The sequence below is a fragment of the Epinephelus moara genome, chromosome 24 (genome assembly GCF_006386435.1).
Source record: "Epinephelus moara isolate mb chromosome 24, YSFRI_EMoa_1.0, whole genome shotgun sequence".
Classification (NCBI taxonomy): Eukaryota; Metazoa; Chordata; class Actinopteri; order Perciformes; family Serranidae; genus Epinephelus; species Epinephelus moara.
The window spans coordinates 12,036,916-12,064,449 of NC_065529.1; the positions used below are offsets into that span (position 1 = coordinate 12,036,916).

Sequence of the window (27,534 nt, forward strand, 5' to 3'; positions counted from 1 at the left end):
GGCTTAAATGAATGAACTTTTCAGGCTACTGTCCGGTTCTGCCTTCCAGCTGTTGCTGCTTGTTCTCGCGAGATTTCGGGCACGGTATGAGATCGCTGCAGCCTTATTTTCAAGGTCTGGATGTGACCGAGGACGAGACACCTCCACCTGGAGTAGTATCCAGCTGGGCTTTATCTAGAGCTTGCCAGATATATTTCGGCCGCGCTTTGGAAAGCAGAGCTAAATGGTAAACAAACATGGCAGCACACTGGTAAGGTAAGACAACATGTTTACATGTCGTTTTCTATATGTTAATAATAATCATATTTCATTTTATTTTATTTCATGGCTGACAAAGTGCCCTCCAATGACTGATTAAAGAAAAGTAAAATCAAACATTGACTGAAGAAATTACTGCTACTTATTAAATCATAAGATCAGATCAGGACTGAATACAGGGGTGTAAATACAGACAGTACAGGCAGTGCGATTGCCCTGGGGCCCCTGGGGTGGAGGGGCCCATAGAGAGGGGGCTTTTGCACGTGATTTCGATTGGCACCTTGGAAATATACCTGTGTTCAAAGATAAATGATTAAAAACAAGAATACTATTCATTTCAAAATGGTGCCTTGTGCGACACATGTCCTTAAAAAGACAAAACGATTTATGTTGTGGTTTTATTTTTCTTTATTTAAATAAACAAAATTTTATGTTCTTTTTTTTTTTTTTTTTTACAAAAGATATAAAATCTGTAAATATACTACATACATAATTCAATTAAATGACTAATTTCTTACTTTCTTTGATACTTCTGTCAGATATGCAGTGAGGCAGTTTGAATAACAGAAAGTTTTCTGTCATCATGTTTGTGAGTTCTTGTCTGTTTGTCAGCTCGTCCCTCACTGTGTGGGGCAGCTGAGGACATGTTGGACTGGACAGAAGAACACATTAAAGTAGTAGTATTACAACAGTAGTCCTGTAGCACCACCTGCTGGACTCACAGAGAGACACAACTGGAATTATTCATCTGATTGGCCTGTTGCTGCTCAGTTAATGTTGAATTTAAATGTTTAATGTACAATATTTTTAGATGACTTTATTTCATTGTGGTTTGACTTAAACAGGCTGTTTTAATTTATTTATTTCCACTGTTAATTAACTCAAATTTACAGAACTCTTTAGATAATCTGCACTGCCACCTGCAGGCTGAATCATGGTACTGCACTTTGTTCAGATGAAGATGAACAGAAATTAAAGGCACATTTTAAAGTAAAATAAAGGAAAAACACTTTTAAACTGACAGATGGATGTTTGTGTGAATCTCACATCGACTCTCATTTAGTTTTCAGTGTCTTCAGCACCTTCTGAAGGATGAATGATGAATGATGGACCTCGTCTCTCCTCTACAGCCTCTCCTGTCGACCTCTGAGACAGTGAGTGTTTACTCTTGACGTACAACAGATAAGGATCCTGCAGGTGTGTGTGTGTGTGTGTGTGTGTGCTTAGTACTTCTGTCTTTATGAGGTCTAACAAAAAAAATTACAAAATTGAACCTCGATTCAAGCTCCATCATTATTACACCATGAAGAGTTAACTGCACACAAATAGGTTGTGAAAAGATGTGATGTGAATAGATTATAAAATATAAACATTTATAATTTTAAGAAACAAAAGTAATCCCACATTATAACTCTGCAATCAGCCCTCCCTTTTAATACAATATGTGACAGATCTGGAGCAGTGTTTTCAAAGGATAGAAAATGATCCACTCTACATTAATGTCTTTAATACAGCTGTAGACTGGTGTTACCTACGGTGGCCCTGAGGGCTCAATGCACTGTACAAGCTACATCACACAAACAAATTCAGGGTCATCTCGTCTCTAATGTGACGACACACGTGTACAGCATTTATTAAACACTCTGCAATAAGCTCCCAACAAAGCTGAGACTGTTTCCAGGGGACACTAAAAAGTGATGCACATGGTTGGGACATGCTTGTTGTTGCCATGGGCACCGTCCCAAGTCTCTTATATTACTGCTAGATAATATTGAGATATTATTGCAGATATCAGTCAGCCTTTTGATCATTTTAGCTATAACATCTGAATGATGTCGTCACACTGTTAAAATAAGTCAGATTTTCCAAAACCACTGTGTCGTCAAATTATTGTTTTCTAAATGCTTCATGTGTTGTCAAGTTGGTGAAGATGTTTCTTCACAACAATCAGACCCCAGTTCTCTTTAAGGTTCAGTGTGTAGGATTTAAGGGCCTCTGTTAACAGGAATGGAAAATAATATAACAAATATGTTTCCTTTAGTGTAGAAACACCTGAAAATAAAAACCATTGTGTTTTCGTTACCTTAAAATGAGTTATTTATATCTATATAGGGAACAGGTCCTCGTCAGTGGTTATCAACATTACCCTTTTTCCATTCTTCTTTTGGCGGCGCCGAGTCAAACCATGCTGACATGGGCTGAGCCACACTGAATTCTACCAGAGATGGACCTTCTCTGGAATATAGTGTTAATTTCATTGGCGAAAACTATGAAGAAAAATTGTCGTCAACAACATAAACGAGACGATGAAGAAATTAAAATATGTCTTGATGACAAAAAATAAAACTAAACTTTTCATTTTCGTTGATGAGATGTGACGTGATGAAAATGTTAGCGGTGGACTATGTGACACTGAAAGAACAGCCGTGCTCGTAATTAACTTTAAATGCAGCATGAGCAACAGGCTGGTAAACTCCAGTAAATAGTCTGCACCAGGATGTTTCAGTTTGTTGCCTTCTCCAGTCTGTCGCTCCGAACTGTAGTAGGGAGACACTGGTTCCCTGTAGATAATATTTACCACTTGGCTCGTTGCTGGCGACTCGCTTCAGGAGTTCGGACCAACTCCACCCGAAGAAATGAGGAGGCAGTACTGGCGTATGCGCAGAAGCACATTTATTTCTTTTCCCTGGCAGGAAACACAACACAACAAAAACGCAGGGCCTTCCCACAGAAACCACGCTGCAAAAACAGACTGTAACCTGCCGCAGCATGAACAGCACCACTCTCACCGTGCATTCACGTCCGTACTCTCTACACTGAGCTTTCACCTCCGTCAACATCCCCTACGTCACACCCACACGGCCACTGTCCTAAGGCGAAGGGCTGGCCGGTAACACGTTGGTGTGAGTTGTGAGCTGTAATTCAGCAGTAAATAATCCGCCGTGTGTGTCTGACTGTGGATGGTGGAGCTGCTGAATGGATTTGTGGAGTTTGTTAGTTGCAGCGGTGGCTGTTAGCAGCTAGCTCCGCTTGTTAGCCGCTGAATGGCAGCAGAGCAAGCAGCCACCGACCGCCACACTTCACAGTGAGAGAGATGGATAAGTCAGAGTTTACAATGAACCTGGGGACAAATCCTAGTTGTCTCACATTAGTTATTTGTTGAGAGCATAAATAGAGAGACGCTGAGCTTTTCAAATGATGATCAGTGAGTGTGTGCTCGTAAATCAGCCCTTAAACCTGTCACACACTGCTGGAGACATGACTGTGTTGGTCGTTATGCTAAGCTAAGCTAACAGGCCGCTAGCTCTGGCTTCTTATTATTATACAGACATGAGAGTGGAATCAATGTGAACATCTGACTCAGCGTATTTCCCAAGTTGTTGAACTTGTTCTGTTCAGGTTTGAAGGTCAGAGGCTCGGAAATGAATGAATGCCAGTCCTCAGGGTCCTCACAAGTGTAGTGATACAAACAGGTCTGTGTGTGTGCTTCCTGTAAGATGGTTTATGACTTCATATCTCACACACTCACACACACACACACACACACACACACTGGTGTGCTGTACGCCTGCGTCAGGTGTGTGAATGTCTTTTACCTCCTTCCTGTTCAAAGCTCAAAGTTCAGGCAGACAGAGACGATCCGCAGACGCCACAAACAACAAGAAGAATTCATGTCTAAAAGGAAATATTTCTCTTAAATCAAACCACAGAAGAAGAGCGTGTGGAGGACCTCTGTGATCTAATATCTGACTCTGACCACAGATGGATTGTACCTGAGGACGAGCAGCTTGGATAAACTCTGAGATCATCGACGGACTGGAGGCCATCTTGGAGAGGCCGACAGGTGTGTTTGAACAAATATGTCTGCTGCTGTTTGTGTCGAGCAGATCTGAGCTGCTGCGTCTGTTTAACACCAGAAATCAGATCATTAGACACAGAAACAAAGAGTTAATTTCATCCTCCATGTTGTGGCTCAGGTGTTTTCAGGTCAGTTAGAAAGACAGACGTCAGAACATCTGGATCAGAACGGCTACATTTAGTTAGAAAAACCCAACTTTGTCGACTTTTATATGCGGCTTTAAAATAAGACTTGGCAAAACAAAAATAATATATAATCCAGAACTGCAGTGATTACAGTGAGTGCACCTTCTCTGGGACATGATGCTCCTCCTTGAGCTTTAGATTTTACGAGACAATAAACATTTTAAAGGACAATGAGGCAACAACTGCAGAAACACACCGGGCCGGGACTCAAGACTGGAGCATGAAATCTTTTTAAGCATTTCTTCTTTGATCAAATATTATTTAATTTAAATCAGAAAATGTTCTACTAATTTAATAAATTACATATATTTGGTAAAATTTAAAAAGATGCTTAAAAACAAGTTTCCAAAGATCTTTATTTGTCATATACAGAAATAAAACAGAGCTCATTTGCAAAAACAGGTGAGAGCTATTCTTACAGTGAATAAACCAGCTGCTCGACTGATATTCTTTTGACTGCACAATGAAAAAGATAATAATTAAAAATATCTTATTAATACAACCAGCACCAGTTTGACTGATATCCCCTGGCTTGGACACACAAAAACATGATTTAGGAAAATAATGCAAATGAAGCCTTCAGAATAAAATAAGATAGAATATAAAATATATACTGTTGTAGACTGGTGAGAAGATGAATGATCTGTGATGTATCCATATGGAGATTTAACCATGTGGTGACAAAATAAAGGTAGAGTGACAACACGTATCTGTCATTATCATCATTTTTATACGCAATACTTTCCTTAATCTAACGCCCCATTCATAATTAATGTATTTTTATAGAGCCTAAAAGGCGTCAAATTTAATCAGGTAAAATCAAATCATGTTGGAATAAACTTAAAAAACAAAAACATCCTTAATATTTTGTTTTTATTTGTGCAAGATGTTTTAAACTCTGCCGAGGTACTAATCTCCAAATGAATACTGAAGAATACTGATGGTTTTATGTGCAACATTAACGACATGAGTTAATGTGAATAACAAAACCTTAAAATTCCTTTAACAACAATAAGAAACGTTTTTAGTTTTGCGCTTTTCTTCAAACAACTGTAGAGTGCTTTAAACCCCAAACAAATAATGAATATAAATAAAACCAAAAACCAGGATAGAAAACTAAACTGGAAATTAAATGTAAGAAATAAAATTAATGTACAGAAAAACTGTCGAGGCATGTTCAGCTGAGATCTGTAAATGTTCTGAACGCATTATCGGATTATCAGTTTGTTTGAAACCAGACGATAGAGAACCAGATGTGAAAATATAAATGTGATGATCCAGATGAAACTGAGTTTGGAGATAATGTTTAAAAAAAAAAGGCCATGGCATATTTGATGGAGCTCCTGTTGCCTCCTGAAGAAGTGTGTTTACATGTACAAAGCATCAGTGGACGCTTGTGTAACACTTATGTTCATGCTTTTCATCATGTTATTAATTTGTTGTAAAACCTGCAGCTTCTTGATTTCACACAAACATCACTTTCACTTGTTTCATGCTGTTGTATTAATGCAAACTGAACCTCTATTTTTCTACTTTCTAAAATCCATTTTATTTTCAAAGTTGTTCATCCTACATAAAACGATGCATCAGAATTATAACATGATTTAAATCCAGTTAATTCTTCACTAAGGTTACACTAATAAACTTATTAAAAGAAGATTAAAGCTACTAAGCTGGAAATTTAAGGGGAAATTAAAGTAAAAGGAACCTATATCTGAAAAAAATCTTAAAACTGAGTCGGAGGTTATGCCTCCACCAGGTATTGTGTCTTTCTTTTTTGGAAAAATAAATAAATTGCTCATAATGAGAATTAAATGATGTTTTATTCAGTCAGCCTCCAGCTTCATAAACTTAATTTCCCCCTTAAATTTTCTGATAAGTAGCTTTAAAGTCATAGAAACCTAGAAACCTTTCTTTATCAGATGTTCACTGAAGCTGCACGATGTTTTTTAAAGCCGCTGCTTCACATTACCATCAAATGGAAAAATTGGAAATTATCTGCGCATTTCTTTAATCACCTTTCCTCCAAAATTCAGACTGATATGATGTTTATGGAAACTCTGAGATTCCCTCCAGATAATAAAGTAAAATAAGGCTCTGTTGGTTTGACCTTTGACCTCCAGACTAAGATTTAACAGGGTTACTCATATTAAATACTGTGCTGGGATCCTGCTATTTCATTAAAACACTCCTGAAAGTTTCCTGGATTGACTTTGGTGCTCATCACAGAGAATATATACATATATAAAAATAATAATATGGTCACATAGTTGAGTCTTTAGGTGGCAGCTGCTTTTTAAAGGAATTTTCTTAAAAACAGCTAAACTTTATTTTCTAAAACAGGAAATTAATTTTAACTTCTAACTTAATTCTTATTTTTTGTTTAAATTTATTTTTGCACAAATTAAACTCTCAGTTTCCCTGCAGTTATTGACACATCACAGATCTGTTTGGAAGCTATTAGGAAATTAAGAATGAATTATATGTCTGTGTGTGTCTGAGAGGTTTCTTTGTGTCCCATGTTTTAACCTTGAACTCTTCATCAGTATCAGACGTGATTATTATTTCATCATCATAAACCAGTCCTTCATGACCCTGGCAATCTCATAAGTGAGGAAGCACTCAGATCCTTTACTTACGTAAAAGAACCAAGTAAAAGTACATAACCTCCAAATTTTTCGTGAATTAAAATTTATCATTATATTTTTTATTATTAATTCTGCTGAGTGAATCCACAGGTCGACGTCAGAGGAGCTGCTTTTAATCACCTTACACAGTGAGGTTTGGTAGTTTAGTCCAGTGGTTTCCAACATGAGGGGTCGGGCCCCTCCAAAGGGTCACAACATAAATCTGAGGGGTCGTGAGATGATTAGTGGGAGAGGAACAAAGTTGTGCTGAGACGTTACAGGAAGGACAAACTGGTTTAATCTTTAACAAATTGTATTTAATGAGTGGATCATAGCTTAACTTTTTAAATGTAAAATCTTAGTTTGAAAAGTAACTGAAGCTTTAAAAACCTCAAAATGGCACTTAAGTACAATATTTGAGTAAAAATATTTAGTTACTTTGCACCACTGGCTGTAGGACACCGTTGACTCTGCTGTTTTGTTGTTCAGAATTAATCGTTCTATGTTTAGATAGAACATATATTAATTCGTCCAGTGTCTGTCCTCAGCCCTCCAGCAGCAGCAGCAGCTCCAGCAGGGGCCCTCCTGATACCTCCTCACTCCCCGGCTGCAGCGCCCCCTGCTGGTCAGCATGGATCCCAGAGCAGGACGGCTGCCGCTCCAGGTGCTGGGAGAGAACGAGGCGCTGCAGCAGTTCTTCAGTGGTGAGTTGTCACCTCCCATCGGTCTCATTGTGTCCACCATTATATGCTCTGATGTGAAGTTCTTTGGTTCCTGAGGAGGGTCCAAGAGTCACAGGGGGATTCATGTTGCCTTTAGGTGGTTCAGATGGTTCTTGGTATTTTTCCAAGGGCCTTTGAGGATATTTAAGTGGTCCTTCAGGCACAGGTGGCTCTTATGGACCTTAGGAGCTGCTGGAGAAAGTTCTGCTGGTCCTTGAAGAGGGCAGTTCAGGGATCAATGAGTCGAAGGTTTTTTTCACTGGTCCTCGAATAGCCCTTTACCACTAACATGGAACGGGTTCTGTTCTGGTTCCTGCACCAAATTTTGAGCCGTTCAGCCATTTATTTGGAACCAAATTATCAGGTTTTCATTGACCTCAGGTGCGAACTGTGACGACATCAGTTGGCCTGTCAAATTCTACAGGTTGGAAAGAGATGATCGAGAAGGCAACAATCGAGACGTCAAGTTGCGAATTATTGAAAGAAGAGAGTGGGCAGTGATCTTGTTAATATTTGGCCCATGCTTTTTTGCAGGTACTCAATGCAATCCGCCATCCTTCTACTACTGTTTATATCTGTTGTGCACTGTGCAACATCCTCTGTTGAGGATGCATCTTTGATTAAAATGGGACTGATTAAAACTGATGGAAACGTGGGCTGGTTCATTAGATAGCACCAAGAATCCCGAACAGAACCAGTTCAAGAACCAGAGCTAATTTGGTGGACAAGTGGTAGAAAGGGTTCAAACAGTCCTTGTAGAGGTTCTACTGGTCTGTAGGAAAGACTGAGGGGTTCTTAAGGAGTTTCAAGTTGTCCTTGAAGTGGTTCCACGGGTTGTAGAGGCAACTACATTGATCTTTGGGGGGTAGGGAAGTAGGAGATCATTCTTGTGAAACTTGGTGGGGATCCCTTTGGAAGTTTCTATTGCTCCTTGAACAGGACAGTCCAGGGGTCCATGAGTAAGTTCTAAAAGTCCTTGAGGACATTCAAGTTATCTTTGGGATATTCTTGTCATCTCTGAGTTGTTCCCAGTATTCCTCTCTAAGGTTAAAGTGGTCTTTAATAAGGTTCCAGGGCTCCTTGATTTAAGTTCTAGCTGCTCTTGAGGAGATTCAGTGTTTTTTTAAGTTCTTCAAGGGTCCAGGGGTAGTTAAGAAGGTTCAGGTTATCCTTAAAGCAATTCTTGAGGTCACTGAGGAAGCAGACCCGAAGCCCATCATCCATCAGTTTTACAACAATTAGCCTCAGGGGGCATCGGCCAATAATTCAGGGGTTCCAGTGTAGCCAGCATTTGCTGTGAACCGGTCATTTTGGCTAATTTCTATAAACAGATATCTGGGTAAGAGTGCGGATACATCCAAAAAAAAAAAAAAAAAGAGCTAATAAAAGATGATAGTCGATGTGTTCTGAGATTGTATTTCGGCCAATGCGTTCCTCCTCTCTACACAGACTATTTGCCTGCTGCTCAAATGTGATTGGTCAATACTACTCGGACTACAAACAGAAACTGGAACACTTCTGATACCAAAATCTTGTACGGCTGCTACAGACTCAGCATATAGATGCAGATATCTGTTTATAAAGATTACTGAGGAAGCACGATGGGTCCGAGGAGGTTCCAGGGGTCATTGAGAAAGTTTAAGTGGTCCTCCTTAAGGAGTTTTGAGTGACTCTAGTCATCCTTAAAAACGACATTCCAGGAACCTTTGAGGATGTTCAATAGGTCCTTAAGGTCGTTCTCCTGATCATGGGAAAAGGAGGTTCCACTGTTCCTTGAAGAGGTTCAAGTGGTCCTTACAGAGATTCAAGTAATTTTAGTGAAGTTTCTACCGGTCCTTAAGAAGGGTTGAGGGGTTCTTAAGGAGATTCAAGTTGTCCTCAAGGTGTCATAGAGTCAGCAATAGTGATCCTTGTGTTGAGGTACCAGGTTCCAGGAATCCTCGCAGAAGATTTATCTTAAGGGGATTCTTTGGGTTTATAAGAAATCTTAAGTTGTGTGTGTTTCTGGTGGTCTTTGAGAACATTCATGTTCATTGAGGGAAAGTTTCAAGAGGTTTTGGGGGAGGTTTTATTGGTTCTTAATAAGGATCCAGGGGTCCTTGGAAGTCTCTAGAAACTCTTGAGTAGCATTTCTTTGAAAAAAAGATTGTGCCTGGAAAAAATGAATAAAAAAACACTCTTATACTACAATTGATCCAAAATATTATTATTATCTACTTTATAATAGTTAATACATTTAAAACATCCAAAGTTGTACAAACTCTTCTTGTGACTCTTAAAATACAAAGCAGGTTAACAGGCCACGTACAGTATGCTATCTATTAGCTTATCTTCCTCTGGTTAAGTTAAGAACAGCTGATAATCGTGTGTGTGTGTGTGTGTGTGTGTGTGTGTGTGTGTGTGTGTGTGTGTGTGTGTGTGTGTGTGCAGGTCAGGATGTGAGTGGTGTGTTGGACAGTTCTGTCGCAGTGGACACGAGCATCCTGGAGCAGTACCTCAGCAATGACATGGACCCCAACAGCTTGTAAGATTCACACACGATTCCTGATTTTAACATCTGACTTTCTACATTTATACTGTTTTGTTCTTTAGTAAAATAAGTATTGAACTTTTAAGTTGTTAACAATATTGAAAATGGAAAATAGTATGTAACAAAATGTAAAATATGAATTAAGGAAAAAACACTCGTAGAGGAGGAAGTAGAAGTAGTGATGATGGTCTCAGGGGAAACCCACTCTGTCATTCCTGAACACACACTGTTATACAACACACACACAAACAGCATTGACCTAGTTGGTTATCAGTTGAGTGAAGATTGTAAATACAGAAAGCTGTCTGCAGAAAGAAGAGATCACATTAAAACAATATAGAACACATTTGATTAAAAACCCAAAATGTGCGATATGTTTATTTGTGTGTTTGTTTGTTTTCCCAGCATGCTCCCTGAGTCTCCTCCTGACTCGAGCTCGGAGGCCTGTTCACCTCCACAGATACCAGGTAGTGTTCAACGACTACTGTTGCGCTATAACTATGAGCTGTAGCTCTTTAGAAAGTATCCGACTTGTGCGGCCGTTTCTCAACACAGTGAGGTTCCTTTATTTACGTCTCCATAACAGGAAGTAACCTGGTCTAACCACTAGGTGGCAGTAGAGGAACATTATTCAAGTACAAACGTTGACATAACAACTACATTGACTGCAACAAGAGTTCTAATTAAACAGGATTTTCTTTTCTTGGAAGTTGAAAAACTTCAGTCATTAAGACTTTGGCACTCAAGTGACGTTACTCTAATCCTGTGGCAGTAATACCTAATGGACTGTAGATGGCGCTAAATTTTTAAAAAAAAAAAGGACCATAAAATACTCAGCAATTAGAAAAATGGTTGTTTTTATTGTATTATTTCATTTACAGTATTTAAAGTACATTTGTAGCTTACATGGTTCTTTTGTTTTTCTCAAGAAACTCTTAAGATTTGCCTAAAACCGTAACAAAAACGTAGCAGCCATCTTGGATTTTTAGGTTGAGGTTGGTGAGGTTCTTCTGACTTTCTGAGTTGGAAATCTGACCTCAGGGGGTCATCCAGTTGAAATTTCCCAGTTCAAATGTAGCACACCAATAGGAAGTACTGCAAGCAAAGTACTCAAGAGGCAAGCTGGTGTGGCTAGCGAGCTAACCAGTAGCATGGCTAGCCAGTCAAAGTAGCTCAAGCTGGTTTACAATTTTTCAGCAGCTCAGATTCACATATTAAGGTTTACTGAAAACGAGCTAATCCGGTGAAACTGTTTGGTAATATAATGTTATTCTCTGATTGGCAGACTTCCACTACGAGGCGCCCTATTGGTCCAACCAGCAGAACACCCAGGAAGTGTTCCAGCCAACACAGCGGTCTGCCCCCTCATCCTCCTGTCGCTTTAAGAATCGAGGCCCCGTCCCCGCCCACAATGAGCTGCTGACCCACGAACAGCTCCACAGTTTGGGCCTCACAAACACTTACATCAAGTCTGGGACCTCACCTGCCCCACCCCCTCCACCTGCCCCCCTGCACCAACAAACTCACCAGGTGTCCGCTCCACCTGCCCCCCTGCAGCAGCACACGCACCATCTACCTGAACACACACACTACCTGAGTCCAGAGAGCTGCTTGCAGGCTTACACCCCGCCCACACCTCCTTCCCCACCAGTGCCCCCCTCAAACAGCTACGCCACACCCTGCACTGTTCCAGGTGTGGTCCCACATGTATCCACGCCCCCTTCAACCTGTCAGCTGGGCTCCGCCTCCACGCTACACATCTGGTAAGTAGAGCTTCAGCCCTGTCAGTGTTGTGAAATCAGAATTAACTTCTGAGGTCAACAGATTATGGCCAATTATCACACTTCCTGTTTTATTTACACTTGACATGGAGAGGTAAAAACTACCTTTCGGATTCGGATGGTGATAAAAATGATAACTTAGTCAGTAATTTGAGGTTTGGTCTGAAATCTGTCTGTCTCCTCCTGCTTCAGCTCCTCAGAGAGTAGAAAGAGGAGGAGATCTGAGTCTGAGTCTGAGGAGCCATCAACAGGAATCAAGGCTTCCTGCAATGAAAGTGACGCAACTCAAGGCAGCAGTGTAGGAAACGGTGTAGGTGGTTTGGGATCCTACCAGCTGCTGACTTGGGAACAGTACAGACCAGAACATTGGAGCACTTTGTACGACAGCAGCTACCAGACAATGTGAGTATGAAACCAGCTGGATCAGTGTTTTAATTTTAAATCTGACGAGTACTTGTTGAGATACTTTGCTCCAGACCAAAGAATTGGACGGACTAACTGACAGCACCATCCTTACACCTGACCCTACATTTCCAGGTCTCCTCCTGCCTACCACGTCGACACAGATAAAGGCTTCAACTACTCTGCAGGTGACGAGGCCTTCGTCTGCCAGAAGAAGAACCACTTCCAGGTCACCGTTCATATCGGCGTGGCTGCAGAGCCACAATACGTCAGAACGTTAAGTGGGCCGCAGCAGGTCGACCACTTCCTGATAAAAGTGTTTGGGATCAAGGTTCGTACAAGACTTCCATAACTTCTGTCCACACTGTGTGACCAAACAAATATAACTGACATTGCTGGATAAAGGTAAACTATGCTAAATTCATAATCAAGTTTGCCTTCAAGCTAAAATGGAAGACATAAACTTTGATTGAAAAATGGTACAAAAATTCCCAAAATGCAGAATCATTAAAGATCAGAACAGAGTTTGGTCAAGGACATGTTTAGTCTTTCTTAGCATAAACACTGGAGTTGCTAACCCAGCAGTAGTTAGCATTAAGGTGCAGACACACCAAACCGACATCAAAGAACTAGCGGCGACGAAAGCCAACTGCTGCGTCGTCTACGTCGCCTCATGTCGCCCTGTGTCAGTTGCATTTGAACACACTACACGGACTACATCCGACGGCCAAGTAGCACGTACGTTCTGCGCCTGCGTGAGAGAGAGCGGAGTGAGAGAGTGGTACATCCTGTCAGCCGAGGGGTTTCCTATCTGTGCAGCCGAGCACCGCAGCACCTCCACGGACTATTACATCCAGACGGTCCCGGTGTTTCCTCCGCAGGCTCCACTTCACTCAGCTGCCCGATAAACCCGCTGCTTCTTCCCACTTTAACCTGAATAACAAACCAGGGCTCGGTGCTCCGGTTGGATCCAAACGGAGAGCCGGGGCTAGCTCAGAGACTAGCGGAGGCTAACTGGCTGTGCTTCCCTCCGGTCATGCTGCGGCTAACGCTCCGCTAGCCGCTCCCAGCTAGCTCCGGTTTGTTATTCAGGTTAAAGTGTGAAGAAGCAGCGGGTCTGTGGGGCAGCTGAGTGAAGTGGAGCCTGAGGAGGAAGCACCGGTTAGCCCCGGTTTCACTACAGGCAGATTCACTCGCTACAGGGGCGAGGAAATAAAACCTGAACAGCCAATCAGAGTGATCTCTCTCACCGACAAGCTCCGCCGCTGATTCAACATGCTCAATCGGCCAAAAAGCGCCGACGGTGCGGGACACACCGCAAAAACTAAGCCGACAGACGCTAACCAACGGCCCAACTTTGGTCAATGGCCGACCGTCGGCTTGGTGTGTCAGGGCCTTAAGAGCTACTTGCTGAGCAACAAGATTCTCAAAAGTCCTGAACTCAGTGGGGGTGTCAGAGTGAACTCTAGTGTCAACAAAGCACACCAGACTCTGGGACACTGGTAGCTTGAACGATACAGGACACAGTATCTTGATAAAATTGATCTTCTCTTTGCAGTTTGTTCTCATGTACGTTGAGCCACTTTGGTTGCCAGAGAATCTGAAATGCCAATGAAAGTTGTGGAAAACCCAACCAGTAGGGGGCGCTCAGTAAATTCCTCTGTGTGGTACCTTTCTCTTCACAGCTGGAGTCTCCGAGCCACCAGGTGACCATTGAGCAGTCTCAGCCCGACCGCAGCAAGAAGCCCTTCCACCCTGTCAGGTAGATAACGTACAAAGCATCCCTTCACCCATCATGGCCAGTTGCACCAGCTGCTAGCTCAAATATACACGTTTGATACTGTTTGGGACTGGCCCATAAACTCACAGGTTTGGAGTTGCATATAACATCACGTTTCTAGTCTGAAACCAAAATAACTTTTGAGTTTCAGCTGTAGGTGATTAAGCTAATGCTACCTCCATGAGTTAGCTGAAAACTGAGGCTATAGCCACATGTCAAAGGTAAGGCTTCATCCTCACCAGTTAGATATCCATGTAGAAAACACAGAAATAATGAAAATGCATATGGAGAAATTCAAAACTTGACTGGGCTGTAGTAGAAGAGAAAAAACATTGTATGTCTTTTCGTAACCATCTTTCTTTGACCTCAATGGAAAACATCAAGAGGTCAAGGAAAGATGTGATGAAGAATTCATAAGGACTTAGGAAAAGACAACCACCGTGCTAAAAAAGTCCAACTTTGCTTACACAAGGTCACATAATGATGATGATGATGTTATTGACCTGTGTCACTGTAAATGTTGCTGCTGCAAGAAATTGTGGGATGGCATTATGTTCCTTCCCTTGGTCAAGAATGGTCCAGTGTATTCTTGGCTAAAGAAGATAAGACATGAAGCATTGAGGCTCCTTTCCTTAGCACTTAGAGTTCTTATCATGGCTGCCACTCACTATTTCACCGCAGACCTGCTGTGCCCACTTATGATTGGATAATAACAACAATAGCTGTCAGGGGTTGCTGTGTGTTTTTACCTCAGTGGCCACAGGGGGCAGTGATGAGCGTATTCTCGCTGCTTTCGGTGTTGCTTTCTGACACCATCACAGTCATCACAGGAATTTGATGTGGTTCACCTGTAACTTTTCTTTTCAGTATTTTCTACGTTATACATTAAAAAAAAATGTAATTAAATATTTTACAAACAATAACCTCTGATCCTTCAGGGTCAGTCTGCCCAGTGGCAAAATCACCAAGGTAACGCTCGGACGACTGCACTTCAGCGAGACGACGTCCAACAACATGAGGAAGAAAGGCAAACCCAACCCTGACCAGAGGTGTGTGAGTGAGGTTATGAATGAATGAATGAACAGTCAGGGCTACATGCTAACGGTGTGTTTGTCTGTAGATATTTTCAGATGGTGGTTGGTCTGTACGCTTCAGTGGGAGGAGACGAGACGTTCCTCCTCACAGCTCTGGTGTCGGAGAGAATCATCATCAGGGTAACAACCGACTTTCATCAATAAACGTGAATCAATAAGGCAACACGTGTGAACCGCAGTAACAAATATCTCTGCCCTGCTTGTAAATCAGTCATCAGTCTCACATGCAGCATCATCTCCCTCCGCAGGCCTCTAACCCTGGTCAGTTTGAGACGGACGGCGACGCCCTGTGGCAGCGTGGGGCGATGCAGGACGCCGTGGTCTGTCAGGGACGAGTGGGCATCAACACCGACTCCCCTGATGAGGCCTTAGTGGTCTGTGGTAACGCCAAGGTGATGGGCGCCGTCATGCAGCCATCAGACCGCCGTGCCAAAGAGAACATCCAGGAGGTACGACGACAACATATCATATAAATACTTAAAAGAAATAAACATCAAAGTGGATAACTACATTTTTATGAAATATGACATTGGACTAATTTAGCAAGAACTGTTGCTGCCAATCGATGACATCCAACCTTCGCTTTGCAGCACTCAACACCTCCACTGACTAATTTCCTGAACATAAAGTAAATGTGATGCTTTTCCTCTACTGATTGTTTGATAACTTGTAACTAACTGAACACAGCTAAGTCTTGGTAAAGAACAGCAACTTTTCGTGGTGCTATCCCGGCAGGAAAAACAGCAACAGGTTGCTAAATGACAACCAGTTTGGTTATTTGTTAGTCACGAACATCGAACACTTTGCTGCCCCCTAGTGGTAGTACAAAAATATTCCAAATGTAGTTTCCTGACTGTGTATTTAAATGTTTGTTTGTCAGGTTGACTCTGAGCAGCAGCTGAAGAGAATCACTCAGATGAGATTAGTTGAGTTTGATTATAAACCAGAGTTTGCCTCCGTCATGGGAATAGACCACACCCACCAGACAGGTATGACGGTATTATAAAATGGACTAACTGTAATTTATCTGCAGGTCAGTGAATGCATCATAATCACATGATCACGTGGTGTTTCAGGTATAATAGCTCAGGAGGTGAAGGAGCTGCTGCCATCAGCCGTGATGGAGGTCGGAGACGTTTCCTGTTCTGACGGAGAGACGATTGAAAACTTCCTCATGGTGGACAAAGTAATCTCCTCTTCTTCTTTTCTTCCTGACTCCAGACGTTGTTATGTTTATCTTTATCGGTTAATGTTGTTATGTTGAAGATTTAACTTTAACCAACAGGTTTTTTGTCAGATAGGATGCCTTCAAATCTGTTCAGAACTAAAGCACATTTATCTGTCCCCCTCAGTTAAAACATGAAATTAGCAGAGGACTTTTATTTTTGACTAATTGCGAGAGCACAACTCGTAGACGCAACAACACCTTTGGTAAAGTAGTTGGTGGCAATATGCAACCTCAAAAGCAACAGTTGCATCTGCCATAAAATGGAGAGAAGATGAAGCAACTATGCATGGTTGAAACGGGAAGTACTGTGACATTTCCACCATAACTTGATGCAGAAAAATTGACCACAATTCAAGAAATTAAGTGTTTGATGCACAAAATTTCTTGTGGGATGGTCCCCCAAACCTCCTGCTTCATGTGTCCTTTCACAAAAAGAACAATCTACACACCTGGTTTTCATTTTTGTTTGTTCTTTTTTATCTTTTTTTGTCTTTAAATATCTTTCTTTGTTGCACCAACAGTCCAGAACTTAAAAAAATCTGAAAGTCTTTCAAAGCTGGAAGCAGCAGATGTTTGGCAGTTTTTGCTCCATAAATGACTGAAACAGTTCAACTGATTATCAGAAATGTTGCCCATTGATTGTCTGATGATCAATCAAAATCATTTCAGTTGACTAATCGTTTGAATGATTTCTTTTAGATTTAAAATCACAGTATTTTGCTGCTTTCTCTCTCTACTAAAGACAAAGGTTTATTTGTTAGGATTGAATACCTACAGCTCCCGTGAGTCCTAGCCAGAAGCACACGACCAAACATTTGAGATCTGATGTTGTTGTCCCTCCTCCTCCTCCTCCTCCTCCAGGAGCAGATCTTCATGGAGAACGTTGGGGCGGTGCAGCAGCTGTCGAAGCTCACCGACAACCTGGACACTCGAATCAAAGAGCTGGAGGTCTGGAGCGGCCGACTGGCCAAGTTGAAGTGTCTGACCGGCAGCCTGCGCTCCACTGGGTACTTTCATCCATTCATCCATTCATCCAATCAGAAAAACTACCTGCCCAGTTTTCATAAAACTCGGTGGAAGAGTGTAGCATGGGCCAAGAGGAACCCATTACATCTTGAAGCAGATCCAGATATTTATTACTTTCCTTAACATTTAGAGAGAGGACATTTGGCCTTGTTGGAGGTGTGCACTCACCAAATGCTCCTCTAGTTACAACATCAATCATCTACAGTTCAACATTTCTTTCCTCCAGTGTAATTCTTTGTAATTCTCAATAAATCTTCAGACACAATTTTCTTGCTTTAAAAAATTATGAAAAATACAATAAATGGAAAAAATGTTCTGCACAAGTTTTTTGCTGCTGAAAGGGATTCGTTAGCTTTATAATTTAAGCCCTCATATACAGAACAAACCAATCAAGCTTGCAAACTTGCGACTGCAAACTTAGGACACTTAGGCACTATACAACACCGTGGAAAAGTACTAATGAAGTGTGTGTGTGTGTGTTACATAAGAGCAGCATTAGCATGTTATCAGCACATCAATGCAAATCACAGTTCAAGGACGACTGAGTCTCTGAGGACTGCTGAGTGTTTGTGTGTGAATGAATGAAGAGCTGCAAAGTTAAAAGACGTCAAATGACTCACTGCAGCAAAAAGAAATTATGAAGTGAAGTGTCACAAACTGCTGTGCTGTGGTTTTGCCCTTTGTCTGTTTCATGTTGAAAGGTATTGTGGGAAATGCAGTCAATGACTAATCGAGGCAGGTTGAAGGACAGCAGGTTCATGCCTTTACAAAACACAGCTGATCTGCGCTCAAGGCCACAGACAGTGATTGGTTTAATTATTGGTTGAAGCTCCTTATAAAACTGGACTGTTTGACTTTTGTAAGCGTTATGTGACGAGCTGTGTTGACATGTAAGAATGTTTTTAAACTGTGAATGTGATGCATCGTAAATTAACTGGAAAACTGGACTTGTGTAATCTCCAACAGGATACCCAGGAAAGCCAGCAGTGTGTCGATGACACCGGGTCCTGACACATGTAAGACTGGGAAGGTTCAGAAGGAAGGCTGGAGTCAGAAGTACAGCAGCTGTCTGCAGCATAAAGTCTTCCAGGCCAGCGTCTTCACCCTGCTGGCCACCATGGCTTTCTGGTGAGGCATGCTGTCGCTTTCTGATTTTACTACCGAGACATAAGACATTAAATTGAGAAAGATAAATATTAACTTGTGTGTTTGTATGTGCAGCGTCATCTCTATCACTGCTCTCTACCTACTGAATCTGAGGGAGGACGACTATAACATCTTTCCTGGCATCAGGTAAACAACCAGGTCTTTTTATTGTATTAAGAAACACCATTTTTATTTACTTATTAAAGCCTCAATCACCCAATAGCATGTAGGGAAACAATGTGATACCCTTACAACCATAAAAAATGTAACAGCAACAACACTTTGGAACTACTACCACTGGACCAACCCAGGAACCCTCCATTAATATTCCTTTTGTGACCTCCGGGTAACTTGTTAGCAAACATGCACAATGTCATAAAGGTACCCAGTAATACCAACTACCTGGTAACATCCTGGTAGCCATCGATAGTCACGTGGCCATCACCTATTATCACCAGACCATTGGTATTTCTTTTGTAATAGTCATCTAGCAACCACCTAGTATCACCCTACCATTAGTAATGCTTTTGCAAGCAGTGACATTGGACTATTGGAATTCCCTTTGTAGCCTCAGAGAAACACTCAACTTACCATACACTCCCTTAACAATCACCTGATGACTACCTAACAATGACCTAGTGACAGCCTAGTAACCACCCAGTACCCACCTAGTAACACCCAGCCTTTAGAATTGCCTAACTACCCCCAAATAACACCTTAGCAGTCGCTTAGGTCCCGTTTATACGACAACGATTTCAACTGAAAACAGTAAACTATAGTTACGTTTTGGCCGATCGTTTACACGACAGCAGCGTTTTGGGTGCCTGAAAACGCAACGTTTTGAAAACGGGTTCCAGAGTGCAATTTTTTGGAAACAGCACCGTTTCCGTCATGTAAACTTGCAATATGCAATTACGCGTTACTGCCCAACACTGATTATAACTATTTAATAAGAAAGTAGTATTTGGGTATAGCAAAAAAAAACCTGCAGCCTCTGGTACTGCAGCTTTACCTTACTCGATTTTGCGGCACCGTGTGAACGGAGATCGTTTCAATAATGTTGTCATATAAACGCAGAAGTTTTCTAAAACGCAAAGGACAGACTTTTCCTTTTTTGGAGAAACCGTTGTCGTCTAAACATGGCCTTAAAGTCCCCTTGAAGTAACATCCTACCATTAGTATTCCTGCAGTAACCTCTGAGTAATGATGTTTAGTCCTCTAACAACCACCCAGTAACGTTCATGTAAACCCTGACAGTTGCACTGCAACCACCTGTAACACCCTTGTAGTTTCAAAGCAACCACATTGGAAAACAATGATAAACCATTTCTGCATTCTGATATTTTAATGTTGTATCCTGTTGCCAAAATATTTGTTATCTTCGTAATTATTGTCTCAAACTCTGCCTGCAACCTTTATGGCGTGGTCATGTTTATGCTGAATGTTGTTCTTGTCTGTTAGTAACGGCAGCGTGGTTCCTCCGCAGACCACAGCCTGGAGCAGCACAGGTAACATACACTGACTGTGTTTACGTTCACCTCTGAATAATTATTATTCAGTGTCCTGTTAACATGGATAATCCAGAGTCTAAAGTAATATTAAATATCGAGTGAGCATGTAAACATAATCACTGACTCCTGCTAGCTTGTTTTCACCGTGCAAATACTGATCTGTAGTATTTTATTTTTCCACATGATCCTTTGGTGTATCAGCAGCAGTGCTGACTGAAAATAATCAATAAATAAAAGGTTAACATGGTAACCCTCACTTTTCTCTACCAGTCCAACCGTCCACTCCTCACGGCCCTTGGCCACCAGACATGGACTTCTGCGACCTGCTGTACTGTGAACAGGTGTACTGCTGCACTCCACCAGCAGGGGGCAGCACTGACCCTAATATCACCTCCACTGAATCACCTGCAGAGGAAAATTCTGATATTGCAGGTAATAACAGCTCACTGTCTACACACAATGTGAATCCAAACAGGAACTCAAAATAATGAAAGAAAGCAATAGATAAATAGATGTATGTAGACCACACACCAAATACAGTGTATTCATGTTTGAAGTACGTGATGAAGGACATTACCTGCAGCACTAACACTGACTTCTGCTGTAACGGTTGGTGTGTTTTTGATCTGCAGAGGAAAGAAGAGAAAAACTTTACCAGAAGCTGAAAAATGCCAAAGACTGTGAGTGTTCACTTTTTACATCTTTAACCCAAACAGCCTCATAAACACATAAACAGACGCACAGTGACTCTTTTACAGGTGGTTCAGTTGAATGGATGTTAGGAGACTTAGGAGAGTAAGGTTGGATTTTACTTAATTCTGTATGAGGACGCATCCAAAACTTTAATACATAACAAAAAGCTAGCCTGATAGAATACTGTACTACAGTCAGGGATGGGCAGTATTTCTATTACTTGTATTTAAAATACGTATTCCAATTACATTTGAGTATTTTGTAATTTGTATTTGAGGCTGATAAAAAGCAAATGTAATTTGTAACAAAATACTTTTGAGTGGAGTAATTTTGTATTTAAAATACTCAAAATACTTTCTCCACGAATGACGAAAAAACAAAAATAATAGGCTACACATTCTTATAATATTGGACGTAACAATATTTTTTACTTTTTTTTTTTTTTCAATATTTTTATCTATATGTTTTTTAAACCTGGGCCATTCAATGTGCCCTTCAATGACCTAGTGGTCTGTTTCACTGGACTGTGCATAACATAGGAAATTGTATGTTGTTGTGGTTGATTCTTGGGATGAGTATGCTACAAATGAATTGCCTCACATTGGATCAGTGAAGTTGTCTGAATCTAAATCTGAATCAATAAATAATATTTTAGGGTAGCCTACACCAAATTGTGAGAAAACAAGCGCAAATTTGCAAAAGCTGCGACCAAATTTGCTACTATCACGACATTAATGCACGAATCATGGTTGTTCTTTCTGGCATAGTTACTTGTGGTCTTTAATTGCAGCATGTAAATTTTGAGTTATTCACGAAAAGCTTTGTGGACAGACCGACTCAAGTTGAAGCTGATGTTACGCTTTTTTTTTTTTTTTTTTTTAATAAAATGCATTGGAACATTTAAATGTATTGTTTAATTTCTTCATTTCCATTCAATTTAATTGAAACAATTTTTTATTCAATCTTAAAAATCAAAAGCTAATTTAATTAGAAGAAATTATTTGTAATGAATGATAAGTTGCAATAACTAGTCATATTAGATAGTTTTTTCTAATGATTTTGAGTAGACACTACTAATATGTACTTATCAAGCCTACTGCATAAAATTAAGGTTATATGTTAACACAACATGGCGTCTTTAGTTTTAGCTTGTGTAAAAACTAAAGGTTCTATGTTAATACAACTTGACTTATTTAGTTTTAGCTAATGTAAAAAGTAAAGTGGTATAAGGCAACGGGTTTCCACGCGATTTGCGAGTAAAGTCAATTAATTTGGGTTAAGAGTGCAGAGTGACCTACAGAGCTGCGGGTCGCTGCTAAAAAGAGAAAGAAAAAAAATATTTTCTGTATTTGAAAATAGAAAATACATGTATTTTATTTTGATACATTTTCTGGCACCAGTATTTTGTATTTTATTTTGATACATTTGTTTTGTATCAAAATACATTTTGATGTATTTTTGCCCATCTCTGACTACTGAAGATATGTTATGTTAGAGTGAGGACAGAGACTGAGCTGAATTTGATGAAATATTTTGTGAAATATCTGTGTGATATATTTTTATAATTCTCTCTCTCTCAGGGACGAACACGACCTTACAGTCTTTAATGATCAAAGAGAACCAGCAGGTGATCGACAGCAAATACTGTCTAAGAGACGAATGTGGGTGAGTGATGAAAGACAGAAAGGAAAAATACGCCATAATCACGGAATAATCAATTAAAGCCTCTCCTTTATTTATTTATCACAATAGATACAGTTAGGGTGTATGTAGTAGTAGTGTTTGTGAATTTGACTGTTGGATCTCACTGTTTCCTTCAGGCCAGGTAGATACACCTTCAGAGTTCCCATCAGCCAGTTTGTCCCAGACAACATGAGAGTCACCCTGGTCATGAAGTAAGTACTGACGGACTGTAAAAATCAAAACACCTCCATGAAAACATTTAGACACGACAACAATTAACTGTTGCACATACAAATTATAACTGTGTTTTGGATCTGTAGTGAATGAGTATGATCAGTAGGAGGTTTTGGAAAAATATTGGAAAAAAGCTAATAAAATAAAGATACAGAGAATTGTTTAATGAATCGTCATCCAGTCAACTCACACTTTTAAAATGTTCTTTGCTAGTAAAATACAAATTATTCAAACTAAAAATTTCAAATGCGTATATTTGGCGTATTATGGTTAGAATTACAATAGCCTAATTAGCTAATATCTGCTCACATGACCTGTGTGGTTGCTAACAAAGCTAATTAGCACAACAGCTCATTGATGCTTATGATTAAATGTTAAATGTAACCATTAGCATCACTGTGTTAGCTAGCCTGCTGACTTGTTAGCTAGCTGCAGGCATTTAGACACCAAACTAAAAGTATTAAATTAAAAAACTATTTAACGTTTGGTTATTTTGAGTTGGTAGAATTCAAAATGTATAACTTGGCTAAGGTCAACATCCATCAACTCACACGTTTTACATTTCTTATTAAAATCCCAAAAAATATATAATTTATTGTAAACAACATTACCATATAATTTAAAGTTTTAGAAATGGGACGCAGTAACAGCTAATATCCCGTTGCATAACCAGTGAGGTTGCTTACATTGCTGATTAGCACACTAGCTAGCTTATGCTAACCTTAGAATGTTAGCATTTAGAATAGGCTTTTGGTTTGATAAGTGGATTCCTCTCAGTTGTTGACAGTAAATAAAACATGTTTTCGTATCTTTTTATTTATTTTTTATTTCTGTGTAGCTCCACAGAGGTGCTGGTGGTTCATCTGTGCAGCCTTGATGAGTCAACGGCCTGCTCTGCTATGCTGGATATAGACACTGTCACTGGAAGCAGATACCCATCAAACACACAGGTAAATATGATGACTGACATGACCTGTTGATCAACTGATTGATTACATTCTGAGCTTTATTTATAATATACACCATTTAATGTAAAATGTTACTGTGTTCTACTTGTAGTTGCTCTTTCTTGTCCATTATGAGGTCGTAGAAAGCAAAATATTAACACGTGGAAGAATTTCTAAGTAGTTATACTGATTTTTGTTTGTAGCAAGAAGTGTTAAATAGGAACATATAATATTCTTAGGAATGATTTAATTGTCTAATCTCACTCAAATGAGTTTGTTAGTTTTATTCTGTGTTTAATTCAGTGCAAGTTTTTGTACAGGTGTTTGTTTTTAGGCAATTTGTATACCACCTCTCAACAACAAGGCAATTCAGAGTGCTTTACACAAGAGAGGATATGAAATAAACTCAAGGCAACATTAAAAAGAATACATAAAAGGACCCATACATATATACAGAAGTTAAAAGGATTAAATCAAAGTAAAATGGAACATTCAAATAAAATACAAATTGTCAGATTAAACAGTAAAATAAAATAACAGTGCAGTACAAAGTGTTAGTAAGTAGTCCCAAGTTCATACTCGTACTCGTCGTCCTCCGCTTATCCGGGTCCGGGTCGCGGGGGCAGCAGCCTCAGCAAAGAAGCCCAGACAGTCCTCTCCCCAGCCACTTCCGTCAGCTCTTCCGCGGGAACCCCAAGGCGTTCCCAGGCCAGCCGGGTGATGTAATCCCTCCAGCGTGTTCTGGGGCGGCCCCGAGGTCTCCTCCCGGTTGGACATGCCCGAAACACCTCCCAAGGGAGGCGTCCGGAAGGCATCCTTACCAGATGCCCGAACCACCTCAACTGGCTCCTCTCGATGTGGAGGAGCAGCGGCTCTACTCCGAGTCCCTCCCGGATGTCTGAGCTCCTCACCCTATCCCTAAGGCTGAGCCCAGCCACCCTGCGGAGGAAACTCATTTCGGCCGCTTGCACTCGCGATCTCATTCTTTCGGTCACTACCCAGAGCTCGTGACCATAGGTGAGGATTGGAACGTAGATCGACCGGTAAATCGAGAGCTTCGCTTTCTGGCTAAGCTCCCTCTTCACCACAACGGACCGGTTAAGCGCCTGCATCACTGCTGACGCCGCCCCAATCCGCCTGTCAATCTCCCGCTCCATCCTACCCTCACTCGTGAACAAGATCCCGAGATACTTAAACTCCTCCACCTGAGGAAGGACCTCCCCCCTGACCTGGAGTGGGCAATCCACCCTTTTCCGGCTGAGGACCATGGCCTCAGACTTGGAGGTGCTGATTCTCATCCCAGCCGCTTCACACTCGGCTGCGAACCGCCCCAGCGAGAGCTGGAGGTCACTGTTCGATGGAGCTAGGAAGACCACGTCATCCGCAAAAAGCAGGGACGAGATCCTCCCGTCACCGAACCTGACACCCTCCACCACTCGGCTGCGCCTAGAAATTCTGTCCATAAAAGTTATGAACAGAACCGGTGACAAAGGGCAGCCCTGGCGGAGTCCAACCCTCACCGGGAACAGGTCCGACTTACTGCCAGCCACGCGAACCAGACTCATGCTCCTTTGGTACAGGGACTGGATGGCCCTTAGCAAGGGGCCACCAACCCCATACTCCCGGAGCACCCCCCACAGGATGCCCCTGGGGACACGGTCGTAAGCCTTCTCCAAATCCACAAAACACATGTGGACTGGTTGGGCAAACTCCCATGCCCCCTCCAGCACCCTGGCGAGGGTAAAGAGCTGGTCCACGGTTCCGCGTCCGGGACGAAAACCACATTGCTCCTCCTCAATCCGAGGTTCAACTATCGACCGGACCCTCTTCTCCAGCACCCTGGAGTAAACCTTACCGGGTAGGCTGAGGAGTGTGATCCCCCTGTAGTTGGAACACACCCTCTGGTCCCCTTTCTTGAAAATGGGAACCACCACCCCGGTCTGCCACTCCAGAGGCACTGCCCCCGATGTCCACGCAATGTTGCAGAGGCGTGTCAGCCAGGACAGCCCTACAACATCCAGAGCCTTGAGATATCCAGGACGAATCTCATCCACCCCCGGGGCTCCGCCGCCTCGGAGTTGTTTCACTACCTCAGCAACTTCTGCCCCAGAAATTGGACGACCCGCCCCCGAGACCCCCGTCTCTGTTTCCTCACTGGAATACGTGTTGGTGGGATTGAGGAGCTCCTCAAAGTATTCCTTCCACCGCCCGACAATGTCCTCAGTTGACGTCAGCAGCTCCCCGCCCCCACTGTAAACAGTGTGAGCAAGTTGCCGCCTTCCCCCCCTGAGGCGCCGGACGGTTTGCCAGAACCTCTTTGGAGCCGATCGATAGTCTTCCTCCATGGCCTCACCGAACTCCTCCCACGCCCGAGTTTTTGCCTCAACGACTGCCGCTGCTGCGCTCCGCTTGGCCCGCCGGTACCCGTCAGCTGCTTCCGGAGACCCACAGACCAACCATGCCCTGTAGGCCTCCTTCTTCAGCCTGACGGCTCCCCTCACCTCTGGTGTCCACCAGCGGGTTCGGGGATTACCGCCGCGACTGGCCCCAGCGGCCTTGCGGCCACAGCTCACAACAGCCGCCTCGACAATGGCAGAGCGGAACAAGGCCCATTCGGACTCAATGTCCCCCTCTGCCCTCGGGACGCGGTCGAAGCTCTCCCGGAGGTGGGAGTTGAAGATCATCTGGACAGGTTCTTCCGCCAGGCGTTCCCAGCAGACCCTCACTGTTCGTTTGGGCCTGCCAGGTCTGCGCGGCGTCCTCCCCCACCATCTGATCCAACTCACCACCAGGTGGTGATCAGTTGACAGCTCTGCTCCTCTCTTCACCCGAGTGTCCAGAACATATGGCCGCAGGTCAAATGATACGACTACAAAGTCGATCATTGACCTGCGACCTAGGCTGTCCTGGTGCCACGTGCACCGATGGACATCCTTATGTTTGAACATGGTGTTAGTTATGGCCAAACTGCGACCCGCACAGAAGTCCAATAACTGAACACCACTCGGGTTCAGATCGGGCAGGCCGTTCCTCCCAATCACGCCCCTCCAGGTCCCGCTGTCATTGCCCACGTGAGCGTTGAAGTCCCCCAGCAGAACAATGGAGTCCCCGGTCGGGGCGCTGTCCAGCACCCGTCCCAGGGACTCCAAAAAGGGTGGGTACTCTGAACTGTTGTTCGGTGCATAAGCACAGACAACAGTCAGGACCCGTTCCCCGACCCGAAGGCGCAGGGAAGCAACCCTTTCGTCTACCGGGGTAAACCCCAACGTACAGGCAGAGAGTCTGGGGGCTATCAGGAAGCCCACCCCGGCCCTCCGCCTCTCACCCGGAGCAACTCCAGCGAAGGAGAGAGTCCAACCCCTCTCAAGGACTAGGGTTCCAGACCCGGAACTATGTGTCGAGGTGAGGCCGACTATATCTAGCCGGTAGCGCTCAACCTCTTCCACAAGCTCCGGCTCCTTCCCCGCCAGAGAGGTGACATTCCATGTCCCAAGAGCCAACTTCTGTAACCGAGGATCGGACCGCCAAGGCCCCCGCCTTGGTCTGCTGCCCAATCCACATTGCACCGAACCCTTCTGGATCCCTCTGTGGGTGGTGGGCCTACAGGGGGACGAGCCCATGTAGCCGGTTCGGGCTGGGCCCGGCCGGACCCCATGGGCGAAGGCCCGACCACCAGGCGCTCGCCCACGGGCCCCAACCCCAGGCCTGGCTCCAGGGCGGGGCCCCGGTAACCCTCCGGGCCGGGTACATGTGTCCTTGTTCGTGTACATCATGAAGGGTCTTTTGAACCGTTCTTCGTCTGACCCTTCGCCCAGAACCAATCTGCCA

The 27,534-nt window shown here is 42.6% G+C and overlaps 1 protein-coding gene across 5 annotated transcripts in view; it reads left to right on the top strand.

Annotated features, from left to right (window-relative positions):
• Positions 1 to 27,534, top strand: part of LOC126385838 (myelin regulatory factor-like protein) — a 36,714-nt gene that overhangs the window by 5,122 nt on the left and 4,058 nt on the right. For all 5 annotated transcript variants that reach the window (XM_050037850.1, XM_050037849.1, XM_050037851.1 and 2 more), the window contains 23 exons: positions 1,322 to 1,412; positions 4,021 to 4,102; positions 7,478 to 7,633; positions 10,082 to 10,175; positions 10,587 to 10,648; positions 11,467 to 11,944; positions 12,155 to 12,364; positions 12,500 to 12,695; positions 14,050 to 14,126; positions 15,083 to 15,193; positions 15,265 to 15,358; positions 15,487 to 15,687; positions 16,119 to 16,227; positions 16,315 to 16,424; positions 17,328 to 17,473; positions 18,459 to 18,620; positions 18,714 to 18,785; positions 20,100 to 20,146; positions 20,420 to 20,581; positions 20,782 to 20,829; positions 22,423 to 22,507; positions 22,663 to 22,737; positions 23,598 to 23,709. In XM_050037850.1, the coding sequence (XP_049893807.1) occupies positions 7,561 to 7,633; positions 10,082 to 10,175; positions 10,587 to 10,648; positions 11,467 to 11,944; positions 12,155 to 12,364; positions 12,500 to 12,695; positions 14,050 to 14,126; positions 15,083 to 15,193; positions 15,265 to 15,358; positions 15,487 to 15,687; positions 16,119 to 16,227; positions 16,315 to 16,424; positions 17,328 to 17,473; positions 18,459 to 18,620; positions 18,714 to 18,785; positions 20,100 to 20,146; positions 20,420 to 20,581; positions 20,782 to 20,829; positions 22,423 to 22,507; positions 22,663 to 22,737; positions 23,598 to 23,709 (2,724 nt within the window). In that variant the 5' untranslated portion in view covers positions 1,322 to 1,412; positions 4,021 to 4,102; positions 7,478 to 7,560. The remainder of the gene's footprint in view (positions 1 to 1,321; positions 1,413 to 4,020; positions 4,103 to 7,477; positions 7,634 to 10,081; positions 10,176 to 10,586; positions 10,649 to 11,466; positions 11,945 to 12,154; positions 12,365 to 12,499; positions 12,696 to 14,049; positions 14,127 to 15,082; positions 15,194 to 15,264; positions 15,359 to 15,486; positions 15,688 to 16,118; positions 16,228 to 16,314; positions 16,425 to 17,327; positions 17,474 to 18,458; positions 18,621 to 18,713; positions 18,786 to 20,099; positions 20,147 to 20,419; positions 20,582 to 20,781; positions 20,830 to 22,422; positions 22,508 to 22,662; positions 22,738 to 23,597; positions 23,710 to 27,534) is intronic.